Source organism: Pangasianodon hypophthalmus, chromosome 5, assembly GCF_027358585.1.
Source record: "Pangasianodon hypophthalmus isolate fPanHyp1 chromosome 5, fPanHyp1.pri, whole genome shotgun sequence".
In the NCBI taxonomy this organism is placed as follows: domain Eukaryota; kingdom Metazoa; phylum Chordata; class Actinopteri; order Siluriformes; family Pangasiidae; genus Pangasianodon; species Pangasianodon hypophthalmus.
In genome coordinates, this window is record NC_069714.1 from 15,964,405 (window position 1) to 15,988,328 (window position 23,924).

The 23,924-nt window shown below is 38.4% G+C and overlaps 1 protein-coding gene across 1 annotated transcript in view; it reads right to left on the reverse strand.

The window, feature by feature from the left end:
* vwa8 (von Willebrand factor A domain containing 8) overlaps window positions 1-23,924 on the reverse strand; it is a 66,035-nt gene that overhangs the window by 32,623 nt on the left and 9,488 nt on the right. The window contains exons 13-30 of the mRNA XM_026912457.3: window positions 21,549-21,709; window positions 21,333-21,446; window positions 16,468-16,636; window positions 15,811-15,888; window positions 15,321-15,436; window positions 14,831-14,940; window positions 13,547-13,653; window positions 11,936-12,007; window positions 11,275-11,351; window positions 10,485-10,560; window positions 8,813-8,948; window positions 8,607-8,726; window positions 7,641-7,846; window positions 5,685-5,836; window positions 4,552-4,660; window positions 4,324-4,462; window positions 2,888-3,075; window positions 45-167 (exon numbers count right to left, since the gene is read on the reverse strand). Of these exons, the coding sequence (XP_026768258.3) occupies window positions 45-167; window positions 2,888-3,075; window positions 4,324-4,462; window positions 4,552-4,660; window positions 5,685-5,836; window positions 7,641-7,846; window positions 8,607-8,726; window positions 8,813-8,948; window positions 10,485-10,560; window positions 11,275-11,351; window positions 11,936-12,007; window positions 13,547-13,653; window positions 14,831-14,940; window positions 15,321-15,436; window positions 15,811-15,888; window positions 16,468-16,636; window positions 21,333-21,446; window positions 21,549-21,709 (2,253 nt within the window). The remainder of the gene's footprint in view (window positions 1-44; window positions 168-2,887; window positions 3,076-4,323; window positions 4,463-4,551; window positions 4,661-5,684; window positions 5,837-7,640; window positions 7,847-8,606; window positions 8,727-8,812; window positions 8,949-10,484; window positions 10,561-11,274; window positions 11,352-11,935; window positions 12,008-13,546; window positions 13,654-14,830; window positions 14,941-15,320; window positions 15,437-15,810; window positions 15,889-16,467; window positions 16,637-21,332; window positions 21,447-21,548; window positions 21,710-23,924) is intronic.

Sequence of the window (23,924 nt, forward strand, 5' to 3'; positions counted from 1 at the left end):
TGAATCCACATGGAAAAACATCCTGGCATGTACCAGTACCTAACCTGAGAGTCTTTCGTATTCCACCAGTTGGAGGTTTTGCGCACAGGTTCCTCCTCTTTACCTGGGGACAGGACGAGTCTCCTCACGGCACCGGTCACCAGGTCCACATGCAGCACTGTGTTACTCTACAGACAGCAGAGAAGCACTTGCGATATTATTCACCCCTAACTTTCTACTCATTTGACAGCTCTTAATTGTGAATGTCCTTTTTGGGCCTTTGAAACGTGAGCAGTATTAAGAGTGTAGGAAATGACGTTGCTGAAGATGAAGCCTCCTTCAGGATGAACTGCTTAATCTTCAATTGACTTTTATGGAAAAGCAGCTCAGATTTATCTCTCGCGTTTGGGGCCTAATGGGTTCCTTATGGGCTGCTTGACATACAGTTCACACTGTCTGTACTATAAATAGGAAGGTTACATCAGGCCTGGCTAGATGGTGAAATTGGCTAAGAGGAGATGTCAGGATTTTGGGCCACACTGTTCCATTCATGCTTTGTTTTTCTTCTACTGGGAGAACCATGACCTCTGGATGACCCCCCTTTCTGGTGTCTAGAATTCCACAATTTTGAAGTAGTCCTGCTCTTTTTCTCTCTCACACATAGACACTTTTAACCTGAAAAGTATTTTTAGATATTTTTATCCTCTACTGGCAGCTTTTGAAAAGTAACAGCGTTTGTAAATTCATTTTATTTGCTTACTTTGTGTGTAGCTCCAAGGCCGTATTAGGTAAGTAAAGTATTATTAGATGCTCAGAGAGACCTGTGAGAGTTATAATCTTATATTCAGGGAAGGCGTTTGGAAAACTGTTACAAATCTCCTGAGCCTCCGTAAGCCAAAACCATATCACTTATGTTACAACCTTTCCCTCAAACACCCTCTAAATGCTATTAGCAAAGCACAGACATCATATATTTTAATATTACAATATCATATTATGCATTGTTTCACAAAATACATGTAAGGACTAAAATTATTTTAAAAATTCTCAAATTCAAATTTAAATCAAACTCTTAACAAAGCTACAGTCGGGTCCATAAGTATTTGGACAGTGACACAATTTCGTAATTTTGCCTCTTACACCACCACAGTGCATTAGAAATGAAGCAATCAAGGTATAAATGAAGTGTAGACTTTAATTCAGTGGGTTTAACAAAAATATCGCATTAACCGTTGAGGAATTACAGCCAATTTTTACACAGTCCCTCCATTTTAACAGGCTCAAAAGTAGTTGGACAATTGACTGATAAGCACTTTCATGGCCAGGTGTGACCTGTTTCCTCATTATTTCATGACATATTAAGGAGATAAAAGATCTGGAGTTGATTCCAAGTGTTGAATTTGCATTTGGTAGCTGTTCATGGGAACTCTCTACATGTGGTCCAAAGAGGTGTCGACACAAGTGAAGGAGGCCATCATTAGGCTGAAAAAACAAAACAGACCTATCAGAGAAATAGCAGAAATGTTTAGGAGCGGCCAAATCAACCAGAAGGAATGCACTGGCGAGCTCAGCAACACCAAAAGGCCTGGGAGACCACGGAAGACAACTAAAGCGGATAACAGAAGAAAAAAAACCCTCACAGGTGAAGAAAAAAAACCCTCACAGCACCTAGCCAATTTAGGAACACTCTGGAGGAGGTAGGCATATCATTGTCAGAGTACAATCAAGAGACACTTTCATGAAAGTAAATACAGACGGTTTACGTCAAGATGCAAACCACTGGTAACACTCGAGAACAGAAAGGCTAGATTAGACTGCTAGAAAACAGCTAAAAAAGCCTGCCCAGTTCTGAACAAGATTCTTTGGACAGAAGAAACCAAGATTAACTTGTACCAGAAAGATGGGAAGAGAAGAGCATGGAGAAAGAAAGGAAGGGCTCGTGATCCAAAGCATACCACATCATCTGTCAAACATGGTGGAGGAAGTGTTATGGCATGGGCATGCATGGCTGTCAATGGAACTGGGTCGCTGGTGTTTATTGATGATATGACTGCTGATAGAAGTAGCAGGAAGAATTCTGAAGTGTATAGAGCTATAATCTCTGCTCATGTTCAGTCAAATGCTGCATATATGCTGCTCATATGACAGCGCTTCACAGTACAGATGGATAATGACCCAAAATGTACTGCAAAAGGAAACAAAAAGCTTCTCAAGGCAAAGAAATGGAATGTTCTTAAATGGCTGAGTCAGTCAACTGACCTCAACCCAACAGAGCATGCTTTTCACTTACTGAAGACAAAACTGAAGACAGAAAGACCCACAAACAAGAGGCTGCAGCAAAGCATCTCATGGGAGGAAACTCAGCATTTGGTGATGTCCATGGATTCCAGACTTCAGGCAGTCATTGACTGCAAAGAATTTGCATCCAAGTATTAAAAATAATCCTTATATTTATAATTATTTTAGTTTGTACAATTACTTTTGAGCCTGTGAAAATGGAGAGACTATGTTAAAACTGACTGCAACTCTTAAACAGTTAAGTGTTTAAGTGTAATTTTTTTGTTGAACTCTTGGAATTAAAGCTGAAAGTCTACACTTTAATCACATCTTGATTGTTTCATTTCAAATCCATTGTGGTGGTGCACAGAGGCAAAATCACGAAAATTATGTCACTGCCCAAATACTTATGTACTCGACTGTATACACACACACTAGTCATCTGCTGGTTCACACAGAGCTAGCATCAGCATAATAACAGACTATGCCTTCCCATATACTCAAATGACTGGTGGAACAGCATGCAGTCCATGATGGATTGTGCGACACCAGCGGGTAGGATTAATGATGTAACGATGTGATTGTTTTATGTGTGTGTGCATGTGTTTTTGCAAGACTCTTACAAACCCACCTGCTCCTCATGAAGCACCACCTGGCCCTTAAGCGGGCTGCCCAGTGCAGCCACAGTGATGAAAGGCTGCCACACTCCACTGATGGTGCGGGGAAAGACATCATACAGTTCAATGGATTGCAGTGTGTCTGCCCGCTCACGCATAGCGTACAGTGACACGGGGTTACATGTCGCCACATAAATCAAATCTGCAAAAACAACACAAATTAGCTTGTCAACTTGTCAATATTCAGTCATTCTGAATGTCTAGAAGTAGTAAGGCCACTGGATTTGTATCATAGCCTTGAAGATGCTGAGACCTTGATCAAAGCTTTCAAAGTTTCTCAATAATTGTGAAATATCTACAGTTATACATGCATTCTAATCACCTCATCTAGACATGTGGTTCTCAAAATGGAGTCTGTGATTTTTAAATTTAGTTATAGTTCGGGAAATCACAACCTACCATTATTAAAGCTATTCTATTTATTACTGAGTTCTTATTGTTATTAACCCATTTGACTGCTCCTTTGATTTGAGTGCGTTGGGTTTAATCCAAACCTTAATAATTCAGAAACATGCAGATCTATGAATAATGTAGACTTGGACCTAATGTGTTCTGTCAGTGGAAAATTGAGAAATAACAAGCTCTGTATCTAAATATACAAAATGTTATTATGTACATTTAAATAATGTTCATGAAACAAATCTTTACTAAGGGGGACGATGGAATTTATTGTGTATATATATATATATACATATATATATACATATACATATACATATATATATATATATATATATATATATATATATATATATATATATATATATATATATATACATATATATATATATATATATATATATATATATATATATAGTGTGCGTGTATATGTGTTAATAAGTCCTATTTAGCACAAATACACCAAGTACAGAATGCAAAAGACAGATCACCTCATCCCAGTTTAAGATATTCTCTATTGATTCCAGGTCTACTACAAGATCTAACTGAAGGTTTTCACTGTTTTTAAGGTGGATTTGTCCTCCACTGCATCACTGATATGCTCAGACTGTATTCTGCCCCTAAGTCTGTAAGGTTTTCATCCCTGTTGCTTTTGACTATTCTACTGTCCTGGCTGAAACTCAAGGGTGACCACACTTTTGTAGCCACTGCTTCCTGGCTGTAGATAAGATTACAGTTGTTCTCCAACTGTTATAAAGTTTTATGTTAGACCATTGATCTGGTAATGTTATTACCAATCTTATTAACTTACTTGCTACTGGATGAGCAGGGAAATGTCTTCAAGACTGTAACATGTCCATCCGCCTTGACTTCCTACTACTTGACTATCTATAGCCCTATAATGTTCAACACTGCCTCTTCTGTTGTAACACAATTTATCAACAGCCTCTACTTTTACCCTAGTTAAGTGTTCTCTGGTCCTCTGGCTTACCGTTATCAGTGGTAACGTCACAGACGATGTTGACTTCATTCATGGGGAGCTGCCAGTGTGCGTACTCCTCTGTGAAGCTCATCGCTCTGGCCTCGTGCCTCTCCAATGGATAACCCTGTACTCTTAAAAACACTGGGCCCTGGAGAGTACCATGCATCACTGTCACATTAACTGCACAGCATTACAAAACACTAAAAGAGCTCTGGACTTAGAAATGACATGCGATACCTTGATATCTATACGATGGGATTCGGTAGGACACAGCAGTTTCCGCCGTGCACCGCCACCCTGGTTAATAGTCCAATACCCAGCCATCTTATAGTCTGGTAAAGGCAACCTTGAAAAGGGAGAATATGGATTCAGCATACACATGCATTTTAAAGGGTGATTGTTGTATAAATGTATCTCTCTCTTTGCCTACCCCATAGTTCATTCAATCGTGTTTTAGTCAACAGAATAGCCTATTCATCAACTAGCAAAAGAAGGATGCACATAAATCAGGGTGCTAATGAAAGAACCTCAATGTACCTAACAGCACAATGGCTTCAATTTAATGAGGTGTTTTTTTCTAAATCTGTCAGTGCAGTGAGATAACACACAACAAGCTGTTTCTGGGTCTGCTCTGCTAGTTCCATCTGAACACATCTGTTCAGTGGCCACTCGCTACTCACCAGGAAGGACTATATTGCAATGCTTGAGTTCACACAAGTGGAAATACTATTCCTAGCACAGACAAATTATGCATTCTATAAATTATGATACTGAACCTAATAGCAATTCATTAAGTGTTTCTATCTGTTCAAAGAGTTGAGATCAAACTGTCCAATCCATTAGAAAATACTTGTTTCTTCACTGTTTTTATTTTAAAAGAAAAATGGTCAAAAGAATTATTTGACTTTGAAGAATTCCCACATTAAAATTTCTGAAATAAGGCAAACATGAGACAGAAGAAACAAATATTTTCCTTTATTAAATGCACTGTATGTACACTAGGGAACAAACGTCAAGTGGTCAAGTCAGTGTTATTGCAATTCATTTCAGTTCAATTCATTTCAGTTCAGTTCAGAGGTAGAGAAAATACCAATTAATGGCATGACAATAAATACATAATTCATACACAGGTCTTTATAATAAATACACTTGCGAGACTGCTACGCCTTACATACTATGTCAACGTACTCTTAAGTAATTTACGGTTGGGATCACATGACACTATAATTCTCAGAAGACAGAAGTGAGATTAGCTGTATTTCAAGTATGAGTTCGGTTAAGAAAAGCTGCGTAGTAGCTCTTGACTAATGGTGTCAGTACACAACCAGTGGACCTGTTACAACATGTTAGAGAGAATCCTGGGTTCTTACTCCTTGGCCAGATGGACGCTGGTAGGTTTGGCTCCGATGGGAATGCCATGCTTGTGCAGAGCTGCAATCAGAACCTCCCTCATATCCTTGTTGTAGGAGTCAAAGTCGAACACATTCCTCACTACGTTAGCCAGGCCCTCGTCTGGAAATTTCTAGCGAGGATAAATATAAAGAGCTTAATTGAGAATCATTTACTCAGTGATTTATTTTGAAACAGTCACACTGCTGTCTGGAAGACCTGAAATAAAATAACCTACTTTTGAGACCTCAGAGAAACCATTTTTTTTCCCCTCACACATTATATGAGGCCTGATATGAAAGATGAGTTCAAGGCAGATAAAATGTCATGGTGAGTGGTGTGGCAGGTCCAGGTGCTTAATGAGGGAGGCCTGGTGAGTGAACTAAGCCAGACAAGCCACTGCTGTCAATACCGCTTCTGCTGCCTCTGATACTGATTTATGTCCCTCTATGTTACCATGACAACAGGCTCACATTCCGCACACAGGAGTGACTGGGCAAATGCATCATTAAACTTAAAATAGGCATTTGCCCTAAAGGCAGGCATGTTTGCCACACCTGACAGAGATAAAGGTGATGGGTTTATCTTACAGGGCACCCCAAAAATCACGATCAGTCAATTCTGACTTAATATGTCTATGATACAGGTCTCGAGCAGGAAGGGTTACAGGAACTCAGGACAAGAAAATCTATAAAATCTATACACAGATCTAAGATAGTTGGATGTGTTGCTATAGATTTTGTAGGCTCAGAGATGACCCAACGGGCATTTTGTACAAGACATTGCATGAGCATTTTTTGTTTCTTCATTATCAGGACTGCACTGGATCAATGAGTGGAGAGACACTTATTATAGATTCAACACATATTGATCTGGCATTACGTGACCTGGACAGAGTAATCATAAGGTACTGAGAAGGTAGAGGTCGCTTTCAAAGGTTACCATCCAACAGCTGCTCGAATCCAAGTGCAGGAAAGAGAAGCAGCAGGACATGATTAAGATGGAATGGAACAAATTGCATCTTAACACATATTAGACATGAAAGATGGGAAGTGATGAGAACAAGCTCTGTGTGAACAAGCATCAGAAATGACACAAAATAAGCAGAGATTTCCTTGCCAGGTGTATGAATTATTGCATATCCTGCAATTTTTTGCAAATGAATATTTAATGTTACCCTTAAGGCAAGATACTACATGTAGAAATAACAACGTATTTCAATGGATATAACAGATTTTTGGATTAAACTGCATCTATAACATGTCTCAAACTCTAGAAGTAAATATACAAACTCAACAGAAAAAAATGTTTCACTGTTCTGTGCTCTGCCCACGAGACAATCATGACCTGTCATATCACTGAAAAGCTTGTTTCCTTATATACATATCAATATATGTGTCATTATGATATACATTTATATTTTTTCTAATAAACTTTATAAGCCACAATAACTGGAATTGAACCACATGAAAAAACATTTTGTTTTAACACCATTTTTTTTGTTTTCTATATTCAGCCCCACAAATGTCTGATTGTAGATAATGTACATTTATGTAATTTTACATGTTCCATCCAGCCCCTAATTCAAAGGATATTACAGAGGAATTTCCTAAAATGTGTATTATTGCTGAATTTTCATTAGATTTTATACTGAAAAATATAAATTAAAAGCATAATTTTTTTAATTAAAAAGTTTAACAGCCAATCCATTGTCAATGTTGAGCAGGAACTGTATAGCTAGGAGAATGTGTGTGTCCATGTATTCACTTGTGTTTGTGGGACAGTGTGAGTGGCAGCCTGGCCTATATGTGTCAACTGAGTTAGTGAGTGGGCTAAGTGAGGAGTCACAGCCTGCAGTCCTCCACAGCACTGTGTCTCTACAGCCACCAGCACTGTAGGTTCAAGTACTACACTGTTTTAAAGTCTGTGTTTTGTACCTGCAGGTGTTTGACAATGTTGACCACCTCCCGAGTGGAGTATGGGTAAGTGATGGTTCCCTGGTCTGCCATGGCACGCAGCTCTCCAAATGCTGCCACGAGTTTCCGGAGAACTGTGTCAGGAACATCAGGTCCATACTGCTTTAGCATAGCCAACTCTGCCTTAGGCTTCGGGTTGTCCACTGCATGACAACTAAAGATGTCCCCTAACACAAATACCAATATCCATATTAGATACATCATATGAGTTCACTGCTCTAGAACACCTGATAGTTAAATAGTAATGATAAGTGATAAATGATAATTAAAGGTACAGCGATTTTGTCGGAAAGTTGGTGAGGTTGACGGTTTTAAAACTCAAAATACAAACAAATGCTGCCACTCACTTTAAGGCATTTACCTTTTTCACCAATTGACAGAGCCTGGGGCATTACCACGACAAGGATTTTCCTCTGAGATTATATTTTACTGAAGCTGCCTGAAAATGAGGAGAACCTTGCCTAGTATTCTAAGATGTCTTCTAACTTGAAAATTGCTGAATACACTTTTATTACACTTATTTGATAAGTTGAATCAGGTTAAAGATCGTTCAAAATTTGTGCTGTGCATTACCGCAGGCCAGGAGTTTGAAAGGCACATGCAGAATGGTGAAGACATAGTTGACATAACACTAATGAAATTCTACAGTGACAAAAATAATCAAAGTTTCATAGTTTAGATCTTTCAAAGGACCCTTGATGATAATGCATACACTTAGAATTCTCTCAGCCTTCTTCATGAGGGAGTCATTCCACATGACTGCTGCTTTTTTCCAAGTGAGTTCCAAGTAAAAACTACTTGGAAATAAATTCATATATAGGCAGTGGTGTTACTATTTATATTTGCCTTAACAGTTCTCTAGAACATGCCGTTAATCAGGAAAAAAACCTGCATTCAATCAGATATGTCCAATGCCAGATGTCTTACCAAGTGCTCCAAAGAAGTCATTTCCCAAGAAAGGAAAGCCTGGTCGATTAGCTAAAACAATCATGCGAAAGTCTGGATGCATGGTTATAACATCGGCTCGCCAATCGGCTCCCATGGGATCTAGAGGGAGAGAAAGAGTAATTTGTGTCCCCTACTTTAAAGTAATATTTATATAAAGCAAAAAGCTATCCTTCCCACTCTATTACCTGACACTATTCTTCTGCCATCAGCCAGGATCATCTCTCCACTCTCCACCAGAGTCTTCAGGATACAGGTGACATTAGTGGGGGCTTTATCTGCCTCATCTATTACCAGAATGTGTCCCATCTTTACAGCCTTCACCTTCACACCAGCACATGGAGACAAGCAGAGCAAGGATTCCATTTTCATAGCACATAGTCATGATATCCTGGCTTTGCTGGCTGCTATAAATCTCTCACGAACAATGTCTGACATTTCACTTTGAAAACAAAGCAAGCAGATAGGGACTGCAAAAGGAAACAGGACAGTGCACAAGGAAAAGTATATTTCTTAAAAGCATAAATGGACCGCTAACTCAAGTCTCTACTTATATATAAACTATTTTTCCCGAGATCCATTCAGGTGGGTCTCCTTTTCATCTTATATAGAATTAGCTTCTTTTACAACCCATCTCAGATCATTTACAGGTGGTGTTTGTCTGTTCTGCTGGCATAGTGTTAGCACATTATAAACCACCGAAAAGGATTCACTGCTTCATGAGCACTTCAAAGCTGACTCTATTAATACTCCGAGAGCTGCCAGGAGTGCTAATTGAGGGGCTAAACTCAGAGTTGTGTGAGATGAAAAGAAGGACGTGGCTCTGTATCGAGCTGAGGCATCATTAAAACCCATTTGAAAAGGACACCCACAACTGTGGTTCACAAACAGTACACCTAAATGCCACCAACTCACACTAACAAGACACCACATAGACCACAGAGACTAGCAGGCTGGTGGATTAGTACACACTGTTCACTGGCTCACTCATGAATATTTAACATGCTTTTCCTCAACTGGATCAGAGCATCTTTAGAGGGGGTGCCTGGCAACAAGTGTGCCCTCTTTGAAGCTTGGGAAAAGATCAACTCCTGACTGACTAAGTATTAATGTCACTAGAGATGGCACTTTTCATCCTCTGCTTTGATTTATGAGCATTAACAGAAAATTTGCCCCTGAAACGTATTAAATATGTTTATACTGCAATATTTGTGATGTGCTTAGTGATTATGATGCTAATATGTTGGTTGGTGCTGTAATTAAAGTTTTCCTGTGAGAAGTTAGCGCTAGTGTGCTGCTCTGACATCACAGGGGGACACCGTTATTGCTAGCCCAGTTACAATGGTGTTTAATAGGGAAAAAAATTAACAATCTAAAACATAATGGACAATGGTCAGGTATCATGGTTGACTCCTAAAAACAAAAGAGCAATATTTCTTTTCAAACACCATTTTCCAGTGACATTCATTGTCACATTAATATGAAAACCAATGTAGAAGTCGTGGGAACAGAAAAGGTTGGACTCAAATTTCCAGAACGCAGCACAGCTACATAACACAGTTGCACTGAGTTACAGCAGAGACTCAGCTGTCTCTGCTGTAACTCTGCTGTAACTCGGCTCAGAAGTTAGCAATATGAAGAGATGGGTTATGATCGAGGATGGGATAGTAGCATTAGCATGATGCTTTGGAACCATCTCTGTTTAAGCAGAGTGTACAGATGAGGAAGTGAGTGAGCTGGATAGACTAAAGGACTAAAGCGCTGCTGCTGATATGGTGCCAATATACGCAGTCTTGAGTGGGTGTATGCTTGGCTGGACGAGTTTTAGAAAATGACCAAGGATTGTATTGGGACACTAACCAGAGGAGAGTCCTCATAAACAATGATTCCATCCCTCACAGATGGCTGAAGAGTCAACGTCTGGACTGTTGTGTCTCTGTATGAACCAAGAGCAAAAAGCAAGACACTAGATGATGCATCTTATTCCACATGTTCAGTTCCGAAACGAAAAGAAATGACACATTCTCTTGAGGGACCTGAGGTGGCTCTGCTTTGTACCCTTGTTCTCCATATAATTATAAAACATACAATGACCCAAAAGTTTAATAGATAGAGTGCTCTCTCATATCTGTAGGTCTCAGATGTGAAGCATTTCTCAGCAGAGTTACTGGCATGGAGAATCCCTGAAGTGATTTCTTTGGTCTAATATTAGATGTTTGTAGCAGCTAACCAGGCCAGTAGGACACGGTTGACTTTCAAATATCTTTCAAAAGGACACTGCATTAAATTAATATCACTACACACATGTTCTAAAATGAGCATGTAGAACACAGTTAAGTTAGAATGAGACTACATTTTAGCCACAGTGTCCTAATTTATAAAGGATAAAAATAATCACTTGACCCTGGTGAGAACGAACCTGCTTTCAGTCAAAGCACAGTATAAGATCACAAGATTCTTAGAAAATGAATCTACCACTTTAGCAGCTTAAAGCTGATACTGATATCTTGACATAAATATAAATGACATATGACTAATTCCCCTAGGTATATAGTTTAGGGCCGAATAATTCCACTTCTTTTAGTTCTGGAAGTAGAAATGAAAGAAAGTTAATGTGACTATTTCTGAAACAAAGTTTTACATACTATACCTGTGAAGTTGCAGATATTCTCTCGGTCTGTTCATTAGATGCAGGAATCTGTCCACAATTTTATTTTTCCCCACACCCTGTCAATAAAAGAGAGCAATCTAAATGGCTATGACGCAAAACCATACAGTAGACACACTTTCATTTATTTTATAATGTAGTCAACTACGAATACCAGTACAATCATACTAATCAACATAGACTTTCAAAGAATCCTAATACTGTAAATGCAGGGAAAAAAATCTGTTAGGATCAGCTTCATTTTACAACTGTGTGAGTCTATCTAGCAGGGTGCATTGTGACAGGTGTGATCATGCCACTCCTTCCATCCGGAGTCGGAGCACTCCCTCCAGGGACAAGGAAGTCAACTATAGTAGGGAGTGGGCGAGTGTACATTCACTGTAGGGCATGATGATAGTTCACACTGTCCCTTAGTATTTAGAAAACTGCTCTACATTAAAAAAACCACAACTTGGCCTCATGACTCAAAGTCACACTCCTCCCAGGAGTGTGCTAATAAACTCTCACTGTTCCACTGGGTTGTGTGAAGGAGAAGCTCACTGAACACCTCTGACAGGACTATCATCACTCATTTCAGTGTGGACAATACGAGGAGCCTCTGAAAGTGCTTATGTGGATTAATTTCGATATGCCTCTTATTTACCTGATTGCCCACCAGCAGCAGGTGTTCCCCCAACAAGAAGTCCTTCAGCATGTCCTCCATAATCATCATGTGCTGCAGTGGGAAGGCCACGGACATTACACAAAAGTCTCTAACAGCACGGTTCAAGTCTCAGTGCAAAACATTCTATATTGATATTTCATTCTATTGATAAATTTCACTGTAGTTACTAAATAATTCATTAATTTACTGAATAAAATGCTTTAAAACAAATATATGAAAAATAAGCAGGGACTTTATAGGGTTAATGACATGATGGTGTCATGATAGTATCAGCTTTATCAGTTACTGCAATGTTAACTTTAACAGCAACAAAACCAGGAAGTGCTATTAATATTATACACACTGCATCAAATCTACATCTGGAATATTGGAAAATCCAGGAATAAAATGGTACATATTTGCCCTTTTCTTAAAACTGAATATGCACTGTGATCATAAAAGGGTCCTTGGACATCTTTTTTTTTTACTCAGGAAGGGGTCCCTGGATGCAAAAAGTAAGAGAACTCCTGATTTAAGCTACATAAATGGACTACAATTACAAAAGGTATACCCTTGAGGGTACTACCCCAGGAAAAACATAATTTATTACCCTTTTTTTCTGAGAGTGTTGGATATTGTATAGAGCTGTCTGTATTTTAGATAACCCACACACAGTGTTTTTAGTTAATCTACTAACATAAGGAAAGGGTACTACATCTGCAAACTGTGCATTGATGTTCCATGAAGCCAAAGTTAGGTTTCAACACATGCAGGACACAGAGGCTGCCATATCTAAGCGACATGTCCTCATTTTAGTCTCAGTGGTGGGCTCTACTCGTCTCCTGGGCATGCTTGAAAGACAAAAAGCAGGCCATTCAGAAGTGGGACAGGGAGGAACTTTTTCCTCATCTGCCTTTTCCTTGTCCTTTAATAGCACAGCGGGGGAGCGTTTTCAGAGAGAGGGAAAGGGAGTATCTAGGTCAAGCCTGAGTTCTTTTCCTCACGAGGATGACCTGGCACACTTACAGGGTGGCATTATCAAAGAACCAGAGCAAACATACTGAGAAAATTCCATGCAGTATATACAATTTGGCGATGAGATATAGTCTGGTAATACGGGCAGGCTTGTTTTAACATGGGCAGATAGAATACATTAGAAAGCCCTCTGTAGTTTTAAAAAAGCAGACTTGGCCTCTTATTTATTACCGGTCATAAAAACAGCACCTGTGCAGACAATTTTAGACAGAGGCTTCACTTAAAAAAAAAAAAAAAAAAAAACTATGTAGGAGAGCAATTAATCATCCAACACCTTACACTTTAAAAAGGGAATCAATAGGTGCTTGTCTAGATTAACAGGCAATTCATCACAGAGTAACATTCACAAGCACCTTGCTCCTGCTTAATTGTCACTTAGTAGCAGAAAGTATAGAAGGTTTTAACCTGAGTGCAGCATCAATCTTGACAACCAGCTAATCATATGAATATCTGAAGTTTAACATGATAATAATAATAGGTTATAATGACAGTAAGGAGTCTGAAGGCCTGTTGTTAGTGAGCTGCAGCAGAAGAGAATAATGCTGCACACTGCTAATGGTGTGCTGACAAGCTCACCTGAGCGTTCTCATAAAAAAGTACATCAGGAACCTTCATCTTGTCATCAGGGCTATAGACAGGAGCAGAGACCTTGCCTATGGTGAGAACTCCATCTCTAATTGTGCCTTGTCAGAGAGAGAAATGGAGAAAAAAGGAAGCAGGAGGGAGAGATTGAAGAAAATAAGAGAGAGCACAGCAGGCAAAGGAGACAAAATTTGAGTTAAAAAAAACACTGCTCATTCAACAAGTGTGATGACCTTTCAGCTCAGCACTTGGAATTGCCATCCGTCTTCATAACATACTAGGGCTGACAGAACGACTTTCAATGTTCAGATTTTTATAACATTTACATATTGTAAGGCAAAAAAAATCTACATTTTAATTGCAAGTTAAAATTTTTAATCACCTAATGTAAAAAACAAAAAAACAAAAAAACAAGCATTTGGTATCTGCTTAATTTAGGAAAAGGTCTCTGAATAAATATATTTAATTTTTATTGTAACTCATACATTAGTTTTCAAATCATATAAAAAAATTACATGCTAGCAGTTAATAATTTCCAAAAGGCACTTGTAGCTGCTCTTTTTCTGTGGCTAAATCTCAAAGGCAATCATAGTAGTGAGAACGTATACTGATTTGGAAGCTGCCTGGGAGTCAACTTAACCTTGTAGAGGTTTAAATAAAAAATGAAAAGTAAAAAAAAAACCGTCTTATGCATTGAGGTCTGTATCAATTTCCTATTCACTATATAGTGCACTATTTGTGCCATTTTATAGCCATTTTGTAATGATGTCTGGACATTATTACAATAAAGAGTGAAATTCTCCTTTGTATATTAGTGTAATTACAAAAAATCTTTAAAAGCACTTAAGTCAATGGGTACTTGTTAGTAGTGTATAAAAACATTTTTATTATGTATTTTTGTGATGTCAGGTAGCTAGGTAACATTATAATTTCAAATAGTTTATGTAACAGCAGGTCACAATCATGGAGCACTCACTTTCACTGCCCCCAAAATAGTACTCTATATAAAACAGTCTATACAGAAAATAGTGAACAAGTGAGCAATCTCAGACATATTGTCTCTTACGTAATTAAAATTCTGATGGAGTTTGACAGACTATCACATACAATACAATCTATTTCGACAATCTGTTTTTTTTTTTGTACATAAAGCATTTATAATCAAATAGCCTGAGCTGTTTCTTGCAGACAGCGTTCAATTAGCTAAAAGACTGCGGGTAATAGTAATAATAAATAAAGATGATTAATCATTAGTGTGCCGAGTACAGTGTAACTCACAGGTAGGGTCTTGTTTTAGCTCTGGGTCTGTCACTCGATCAGTCCGATCCTCTATCGAACAATTCGCCAGGTTTTTCTGCAGAGAAGAGCGTGCCAGGCTAGGGAGGAACCTACGTAGGGCAGACAGAAGAGCCTCAGATAGTTTAAGCTTTGAAAATAGTTTATATATATATATATATATATATATATACACACACACACACACACACACACACACACACACACACACACACACACACACATGATTACACCATTTATAGTATGATTTACTGCTTCATACTAGCACTTGCTCCAAACCTCCTGTTTCGCTGCAGCTCCTGTTTCTCTGCTCCTACAAATATCTTGTACTTGTTTCTGGTTAGTTGATGGATGCTAAGCCCTGGCACTGATATCACTGGCAGCAGCTCTATAAGTAGGTTGTGTTCTGCCACAATTAAAAGTCGCTTTAAAAAAAACGTAAATACAAGATTATGAGAGGTATGAATGCTACCTAGACAAGCAGGCTTTATTCACAGCATGAGCGATGCTTTCTTCAGGATACTGAGACAGACGGCGACAAATTCTCAAAAGTTGCCTGGTAGACAATGAAGAAGCCAAAGACTGGGCCTGGATAGAAAACAGACACACACAGAGATGCTATAGTGTAGATGGACTGATTTCTATAGCAGTAAATTATGTTAAAGTCAAGATTCAATAATGGGAAGCAGTGTTTGTCAGCAGTCATTGCACCTTTTCAACACTGGCAGTATTTTTTTGCCACTATTCTGTAGTGCACATAATTGTACTTATAATTGCATTATTATTATTGTATTACACTTTTTATTGTTTACTGCATTTCATTTTCACTGTATTATGTTGTATTATAATATTGTGTTTAATCTATGTGACAGTGCACCAAAAAAAAACTCCTTGTGCATCTTATACATGGCATATTAAACATTCTGCTTGTGATTATTGGGAGATACTGTATAGCATCTTACAGTTGGGTCGTTGGTGCTTCTCAGGCTGTGGGTCAAATGCAGCAACTGTTCCACTGCTTCTTTTGGAACATTCGGAGTCTGCAAGAAATATATGATAGTGCAATCATTTAATCTGGGCATAATTCTGCTCAGTAATAATTTAACTGGGCAAAACTGGAAGCCCATTCTTTTATGGTGGATGACTTTTGACAGTAAAGTTTCTTGAAAACATTACTAAAGCCTGAAAAAGTAAATCAAATTTTTCTATTCTTGTGTGTCAGCAAAGCAAATCCATGCTCAAGTGTAACAGATTGACTATGGAAGTGAATTTGGTATAAAACCAAAAGAAACGAATGACAGAAGAAGGAATCTTGTTTACAGATTAAATGGCCTTTTGAATTTTGGCAGTAAAATAACGCCATGGAAATATGGCAAGTGCCATTCAGCATGCTCCACACATGCCTTTGACAGCTGAAAACCATGGCAAAGGGTGAATGAATGGGTTTAGAGAACAAAGAGAAGATTGGAGGAGTCCCATAGTGAGGGTAAATATGGAAAACAATGGTGCAATAACAATGACATCTGAAAATATCATGAATTTGGAACATTTCTCTATAATCAAATAAAAAACAATGTTAAATTTGACATTGCTCGTAGTGTCAGTGACTGTGTACAGACCATTCCATGGATAACTGCCGCCTCCTCCACCTTGGCAAGAGGTTTGACTGCGTGGAAGAAGAACATGGTGAGGAGCTCAGGGTTGAGCCACTGCTGAGAACTGCTGCCTGCCACCGGTGGCTCAGCCAGCGCTATAACCCGGAATGAAGGATGGATGGGAAAGATACGCCTGTGTGAGAAGGAAAGCAGCAAAAGGATGATCTAGTTATTCTTAGACAATTAAAATGCAACATGAATTATACACAGGCTTCAAATTCAGTCAGTTAATTTGCCAGATATGCACATCACATCATACAAAACTGTATTTCTGCTTGTCTCTGAACGTACTCTAAACATACTGCACCTTATTTCTGCTTCTCTGAAATGGTTCTCAGCAGTAACTGTATAGCACAGTATGGTTACTAATCCAAATCCAGAACTAGTCAAAGCCTGGTCATTTACATGTGTCTGTTTCTAGAGTTTGGGGGAGGTGACTGGTGATGGGCATGAATCATAACACTACATGGCCAAAAGTATGTGGACACCTGGCCTTCACATCCATTTGTGGGCCTTCCCGAAACAGTTGCCATAAAGCTGGAAGCACACAATTGTCTAGAATGAATTTGTGTGCTGTAGCATGAAGATTTCTCCTCATTGGAACTAAGGGGCCCAAACCTGTTCCAGTATGACACATTTGTAACTGTAGTAAAATTGCACAGATAACTAAGTGCAAACTTAGCCAAATTATGTTCAAACACAACAGAAACAGAGTCTGTGACTGAATTTCAAATCCAGTTCTAGGTAGGGTGTATAGCACCACAATATTACACCCTGTGTATTGAGGAAACACAGAAACTAGGAAGCAAAAAAAAAAAAAAAAAAAAAAAAAAAGTCTGAACCATTACATTTTCTGATAAACATTATAAAATTGCCTCCTAAAGCCACCAGAAAACATACACTTAGCACTATATCCCTACACTTACTGAAGTACAGAACTTAAGTACTGTTCAGCAGAATAGCCATTCTCAGACACGATCAAAACAATTGTGTTTGACCATTCAATGATCTGCACTATTTCTAACTCCACCCTCTGTTCAGCAAGCATGATAACCAAACTTAGCACAAGGACGTAGCTACAGTATGACTTAGTGTACACATCATAATGACCTAGTGAATTTTACGTACCTTTAAAATCTATTTTAAAGAATGTAACAGTATTCTTTAAATATCAATTATTAATATCCATTGCTGTGTCTTTTCATGTAATACGCAATTCAATTAATTTTATTATGCCTGTTTTAGTATCTTAGTATAATTTTTGTATTTTAGTAAAATTTGTTATGAATGTTAACCTTATTTTTATAGTTAGATCTGCCATTTTTACTTTGCAGAACTTTGGGAGTTTCCTTAAATGAAAAGTGAAAATTATTATTATTATTATTATTATTATTATTATTATTATTATTATTATTATTAATTAACTGCCCTGCACAATTTTTTTTTCTATACACAGTGTGTCAGCAGGTGAAAGACAAAGGTACAAACACGTTACCCTTGAGGATACCGCCTCACTGATGATAAACAGCACAATTTAGTGCATTTTTCTGAGATTCAGTCAGGCTAAAAAAAAAAATCAAACAGTAGTGCTTTGATTACACACGTGTTCCTAAGTTCTGTTCCCTAAAAGCTTCCTATGATTGCTACTGGTACCCAGGAAACAAAAACAAATACATGTCCATGTAGAGTATTTCTTTGTCATAGCTGAGTGTTTGCAGCTGACAATACTACAGCTCCTGGTGGACTCACATTTCCTCCTAATCGCACTGGACAGCTTCGTCTATTTATAAACAGAGGAGAGTCCTGCATGTAATACACAGAAACTGCAACTGACAGAGGTAGGGGGCGGAAAGAAAGTGAGACACAAAACTCCTCACTATTATATCATCATCAATGTGACAATCGCCTCCTGTTGCCTAGCAACACCATACTATCCCTCATGCCTGAGACTAGTCCTAATCGTGTTTCCTGCACATTTTACTGTGTTGCAATGGCAACACACAGGTGCAGCACTAACACGAATGCCAGAAATGATGAAGCACTGAGCAGCAGTTTTCTCTAAACCTATCTATCACAGGAATAAAGGATCTGAGATAAGTGAATTTACTTTAATCACAAATAATGGAACTAACTGGGTATAATAAAACTAACAAGTGCTTGAGGCACTGGGAGCCTTCAGTGTGTTCTTTTAATCTGAAGCATGGCATTAGGTCAGTCTCCTCTATGCCTCCCTGCCTGGCTAGACAGCTCAGCATGGTAGGTTCATTCATTAACCGGGCTGGAAGGAGTGATGTGTGAGAGTGCATGTGTATGTGTTAATTAAGAGCAGCACTGGAACCACATCAAGTACAGTCTGGGATGCTGACTCGAAAAATCAGGAAGAGGAAGAAGCTTTATTTCAGCCTCAGACGGGCCACCGCAAACATCCTTCCTGCCCGGCTAGGTGGAGTTCCAGCAGCAGAACATATCCAGTGCCGATTCTGTGGGCTGAAGGTTTACAGCCTTCCCTCAGTGACGAAATGTGCAGACGTCGTGGTAAAGAGTGAACTGTGATGAGCCCACATAAACAACAGCTTTTTTTTTTTTTTTTTTTTTAATAATAACATGGAGATAAGTCTTTCTAAGAGACCAGACATCAAATCATATAAACATTGTGAACTGTTTGCTATAGTGAATTTCCATTTCTGTTCGGTCCACTCAGGCAAAAACAAATAATTCCAAAGATCTGTTTTTTGTTCGAAAGATTGGCCAATATGATGATGTAGCATTAAACATACCAGAGCAGGAAAGTTAGACTACTTATCAATGAGTCCTGCTGCATTATTTCATCTAATGAATGCAAAAATGTGGCATTAAACAGTAGCATTTCGCCAGCAGGTAATTAATTCCCCATTAAACAAGCTGCTGCACTTCTGAACCTTTTTATGTTTCATATCTGAAGGCAAGTAAAAACAGACACAAATAACTCGCCACCCATGGCACCCCTATAAACTCAACGTCCTTATAAAATAAGCTCGCCTTTCTGGTGGGCAGTTTCCTGTTATTGTTGTGAGAGATGAAAGCGCCCATTGTCATGGACTGAAATGCATCTCATCGAGAGTCAGTGTTTTGCCCAGAGACTGAGCCCTGATTTTAATTTAGAGCCCACTCTCTCAGGCCTGACAAGAGGCATTTTTAAACTGGATGTGTGTTTAATTGCTGGTCAGAGACAGACGCTCTCTATGAGGGTGATGTCAACAGGAGTTAATCAACACCTCAGATATGGTTCTGTCCTTTCAGGTGGCTCGGAGCTGTCAGGACGATTCAAACGTTCTCTTAGAGCACATGAGCCACTTTGTCTATGTGCTCTGTGCTTCAGAAGAAATAAAATATACAGCCATGACAGAAACTGATCAAAATAAAGAACCTGAAGAAACTAACCACATACACAAGTACTACACTGCCAGTCAACAATTTTAAATACTCTAAAATTGGAAAATCTATCCAAGGAGTAGTTATAAGTGAATTGAGAAAGGTTTATTACTAATTGAGAAATGGAAGAAATGACTATATTATGGGAACGATCTAGATGCAACCTAATTGGATCTTTATTACTGTAAATAGCACACCAGATATTTATGTTTCATAGTTAATACTAGCACACTTTATGAGGCTTTTATCAATAGGCTTAACAGGTTTACCCTTCAAGTGTATCTGTCTTTAATAACGCACTCATTTAGAGCCTCATTAGGATCTAAGAATGACCTGATCACAAGTTCCACAATGATTTAAGCTATCCTTATCTTATCCTTAACTGTTATTCTTTATAATTTTTTTGGCCTGTGGCAATAAAAGTGATTAAACAAGGAATAAAGTACAAAGGGTTTTAATGTTATAACCTGTTAGCATCTCAAAATGGGAAATTTTCTGTTGTGTTTTATTCCTCTTATACCACTGTGATTTGTCCATGACCTAGGGTTAGACATGTCATACTTTTAACTGTTTACAGTTAAATTTCTTTTTGTGTAATGTTCCTGTTATTACTCATGTTATAGCGGCTATAAACCGCTGTTCCCTCACCACCTTCTTTTTATTCTTTCAAAAAAAAAATGCAGCTTGTCAACAATTATACATCTTCCTTAAATAACTACACTTTTCTAACCATTTATTAGTAGGGTTAGATTATGTGGAGAATCCAGCCCTGTGAATGAGTTGTTGCTATAGAAACGATAACATTTTAGAATGGGTGCATTAATCTATGGTTTGAGTCAGAGCTACTTTCACAGGAATTTAATCAACACCTTTTGACTAATCAGATCTGAGAATTCAACAGCGCTGTAGAATAAAATGTAATAAAACATTACGAGAAACTCCAGGTGTTCAAAAATTTGGACTGGCTGTGCAAATTAATATCATTTTTCAAATACATTTTAAATTTTCATACTAGTTTGAAAGCAAAATACAGACATCTAATGTATGTCGTCTAACATAAGTCTACATTTTTCAAGTTAATTTTTTGAAGTTAAGCATTCTTGGAGGTGTTAATTAGTATGAGCTTCCATGAGCAAATTAACAGGCTTAAACCAAAGACTCACTCTCTCTCTCTCTCTCTCTCTCTCTCACTTACACACACTTCCTCATAACACCTTGCCATTGACGTAATCACATGCGCTAACACAGGCTGCTGTTCCCATTGGGAGCATGTATGACTGTCAGGTAGTGAAATAGTGGAACACAGAACTGCAGAGTTCACACCTTCCTCCTCCAAGCAGCACTGCATATCCTCTGCAGACCTCACTGAAAACCAATAACGTCACAGGCGTTTTGGGCTAGGATGAGGATTGTGGTACCTCTCCTGCAGCTCATGGTCAGTCAGCTGGAGCTCTTCTTTCAGGGCGAGGTAACGGTCCCACCTCAGTAGCCGAGTTCCATCATACAGAGCCAGTTCTCGATCATGCAGCAGCCTGCATGCAGATCACACACATTTCAGTCACAGCACCACCTCCATTTATTTTTTTGCTCATCGAAAATCAATAAATAAGCTAATAAATCCATATTGGGCTTGCCTGGACAGCACAGCCAGAGTTCCCAGGTTAACCCGATGGATGCCATCCAGCAGCACCAGCTTGCCCTCCTGAGCTGCGCTGACCAGCGGAGAGGCCCTCCAGGCCGTGTCGCCATTAGGCAGCGTGTATCGCTGCTGGAGCAGGTCCCGCGCAGTCATATCCTGCCACATAGACACATGCACGTGATGAGTGCAACCATGCGTGAACAAAACCAAGCTGCTTTAAAGAATAAGGGAGAAAAGAACCCTTTGTATTATTTTCCACTTTGTGTTTAATCCCCAAGTTATACAATATTAAAAGCCAGTAATTATCAAGTGAAGTGATTTTGTAAGCCTGCTTTCCTTTAGCTTCAAAGAATTCAATTGTTAAGGCAAAAAAATAAGTGCCTCTTAGTATGCATTTTTCTTGGAAAATCTCAAAAATGCAGAAAAAAAACTCATAATGCTACATATTACATAATTACATAATGCTATACATCTCAAAAAAAGGTACAAAATATGTACAAAGCTACAAGATATGTATAAAGAAAATCTGTTAAGAGAGAGAAAAAAAGATAGTAAAAAAAAGATAGCCACCTAGTAAGGCTTTCCTAGGAAAACTTCACAAATTCATGAAATAATAAAAAGCTAAGTTAAATAATGCTATAGCTCTCACAGTAAAGCTACCAAGTAAGTATAAAGATTTTTTTTAGGTGTAAAAGGTCACATAAGGCAAATTACAGCACCTGGCCATGGGGATTAGTAAGTACAAACTCTATTTCAGCTTCATACTGCAGCCTAAAACACTACATGTCATTAGGGACGAGCAGGGCGCCATGGAAACAAGAAACGAGAAATGAGAAAAGACTCAAAAGTTTATGTGATGAATTATAGCAGAAAAATTCCTTTTTTTCCCCGGACACTGGGACCCCTGACCTGCACTAGCTAAAAATATCCACAGCATGATGCACAGGCTGCTTCCTTTTCCTGCTTGCTTCAGACTGAGCCAACAAATTCCCAGCATTCCACAGCTTACACACAGACTCACTTAACCGCACACATACGCTTACACACGTGGGCACCAGACATTTACTACCTGCGGCAATAGTGCTTACCCTCTGCTTCTCACAGCCTGTGTGACTGGTTTCAACACAACAGAATAATATATTCATTATATTCTTTAGAGAGAGAGAGTGGGTTTCTGAGAGTTTTTTCTGTGTGTGTGGGTGATGTGTTAAATCACACACAGCATCTTTCAAAGGAGATTGTAGGCCTTCCAAGATCAAGTAATAAAAAAGCTGAGGATTTGAGTCTTGAGTTGATAAATGGTCCAAAAAACATCTTACTGAAATTGAATAACATCTAATTATGATACGGATGATACTATTCTGGAGTGTTTTTTAAATCTCAAACAAATTTAAACAAATACACCAGCTCATTTTTTCCTCCAAAGCCAAGCCTCCAAAACACATGCTAACTTTTACGAGTAGACGATATGACAAAAATATCATACCACGATTCTCGAAGGCCTTTCTACAATTCACGATATGTATCATGATATGCAAGTGTGCTCACAAACTGCCCACAATACAGTAGAGTTGTATTAAAACTTTTCTAACTAATAATAGATTTGCTCATAATTAATAAATAACATTTATTTTTTATTTTTTTAAATAAAAAAAGACAACACTACACTTTAAATACAAAATTTTAACATCATACCAACAGCTTCCAGTCAGTTTGTAAGAATTAAAAAACGTTTATAAAATTTTATAAAAAGATATCACTAAAGCCACAATATCTCAGAAAAGCATATTGTGACATACTTTATCACAGTATTGTTGTTATATCATCATATCACATAGCCCTACTGCCTAGGTCAAGACACCTGAATACTATTGCAGGAAGAGGAGCTTTCTAAATGACTGGGAGGCAAGTAGATACTCCTTGTCATAACTGATTGGATGTTGGCGGTGAACATCATTTGATTTTTCTCCTGTTTACATAGTCTAAGTAGAACCGTGTTATGTGAAACAACAGCTCTGAGACAACATTATACAAAAAAACAGCTCTGCTTCTTGAACTGAATGTTACTCAGAGAAGATAACAGATAGTACAAGTTTCAGGGCTGAAAATAGAAAAGACCCCTGATCTTTTGAAAGTAGCTATTTAGGGATGTTTTTATGTCTGTAAATAAAATTTAAAAAATTTTCCCCAAAATCTCTTGCATGAGTCTATGGAAATGCCAAAGTCAGAATCAACTAATAAGAGGGCATCACTGTCCGTCCTCCAGCTTGATTGGTGGAGAGTGTTGGATGACTGGGATGGATACCCTCGGAGTGCGTGACCTCTGGCATGACTGTGCATGTCTGTCCAGCATATACAAGCATTTCTGAGT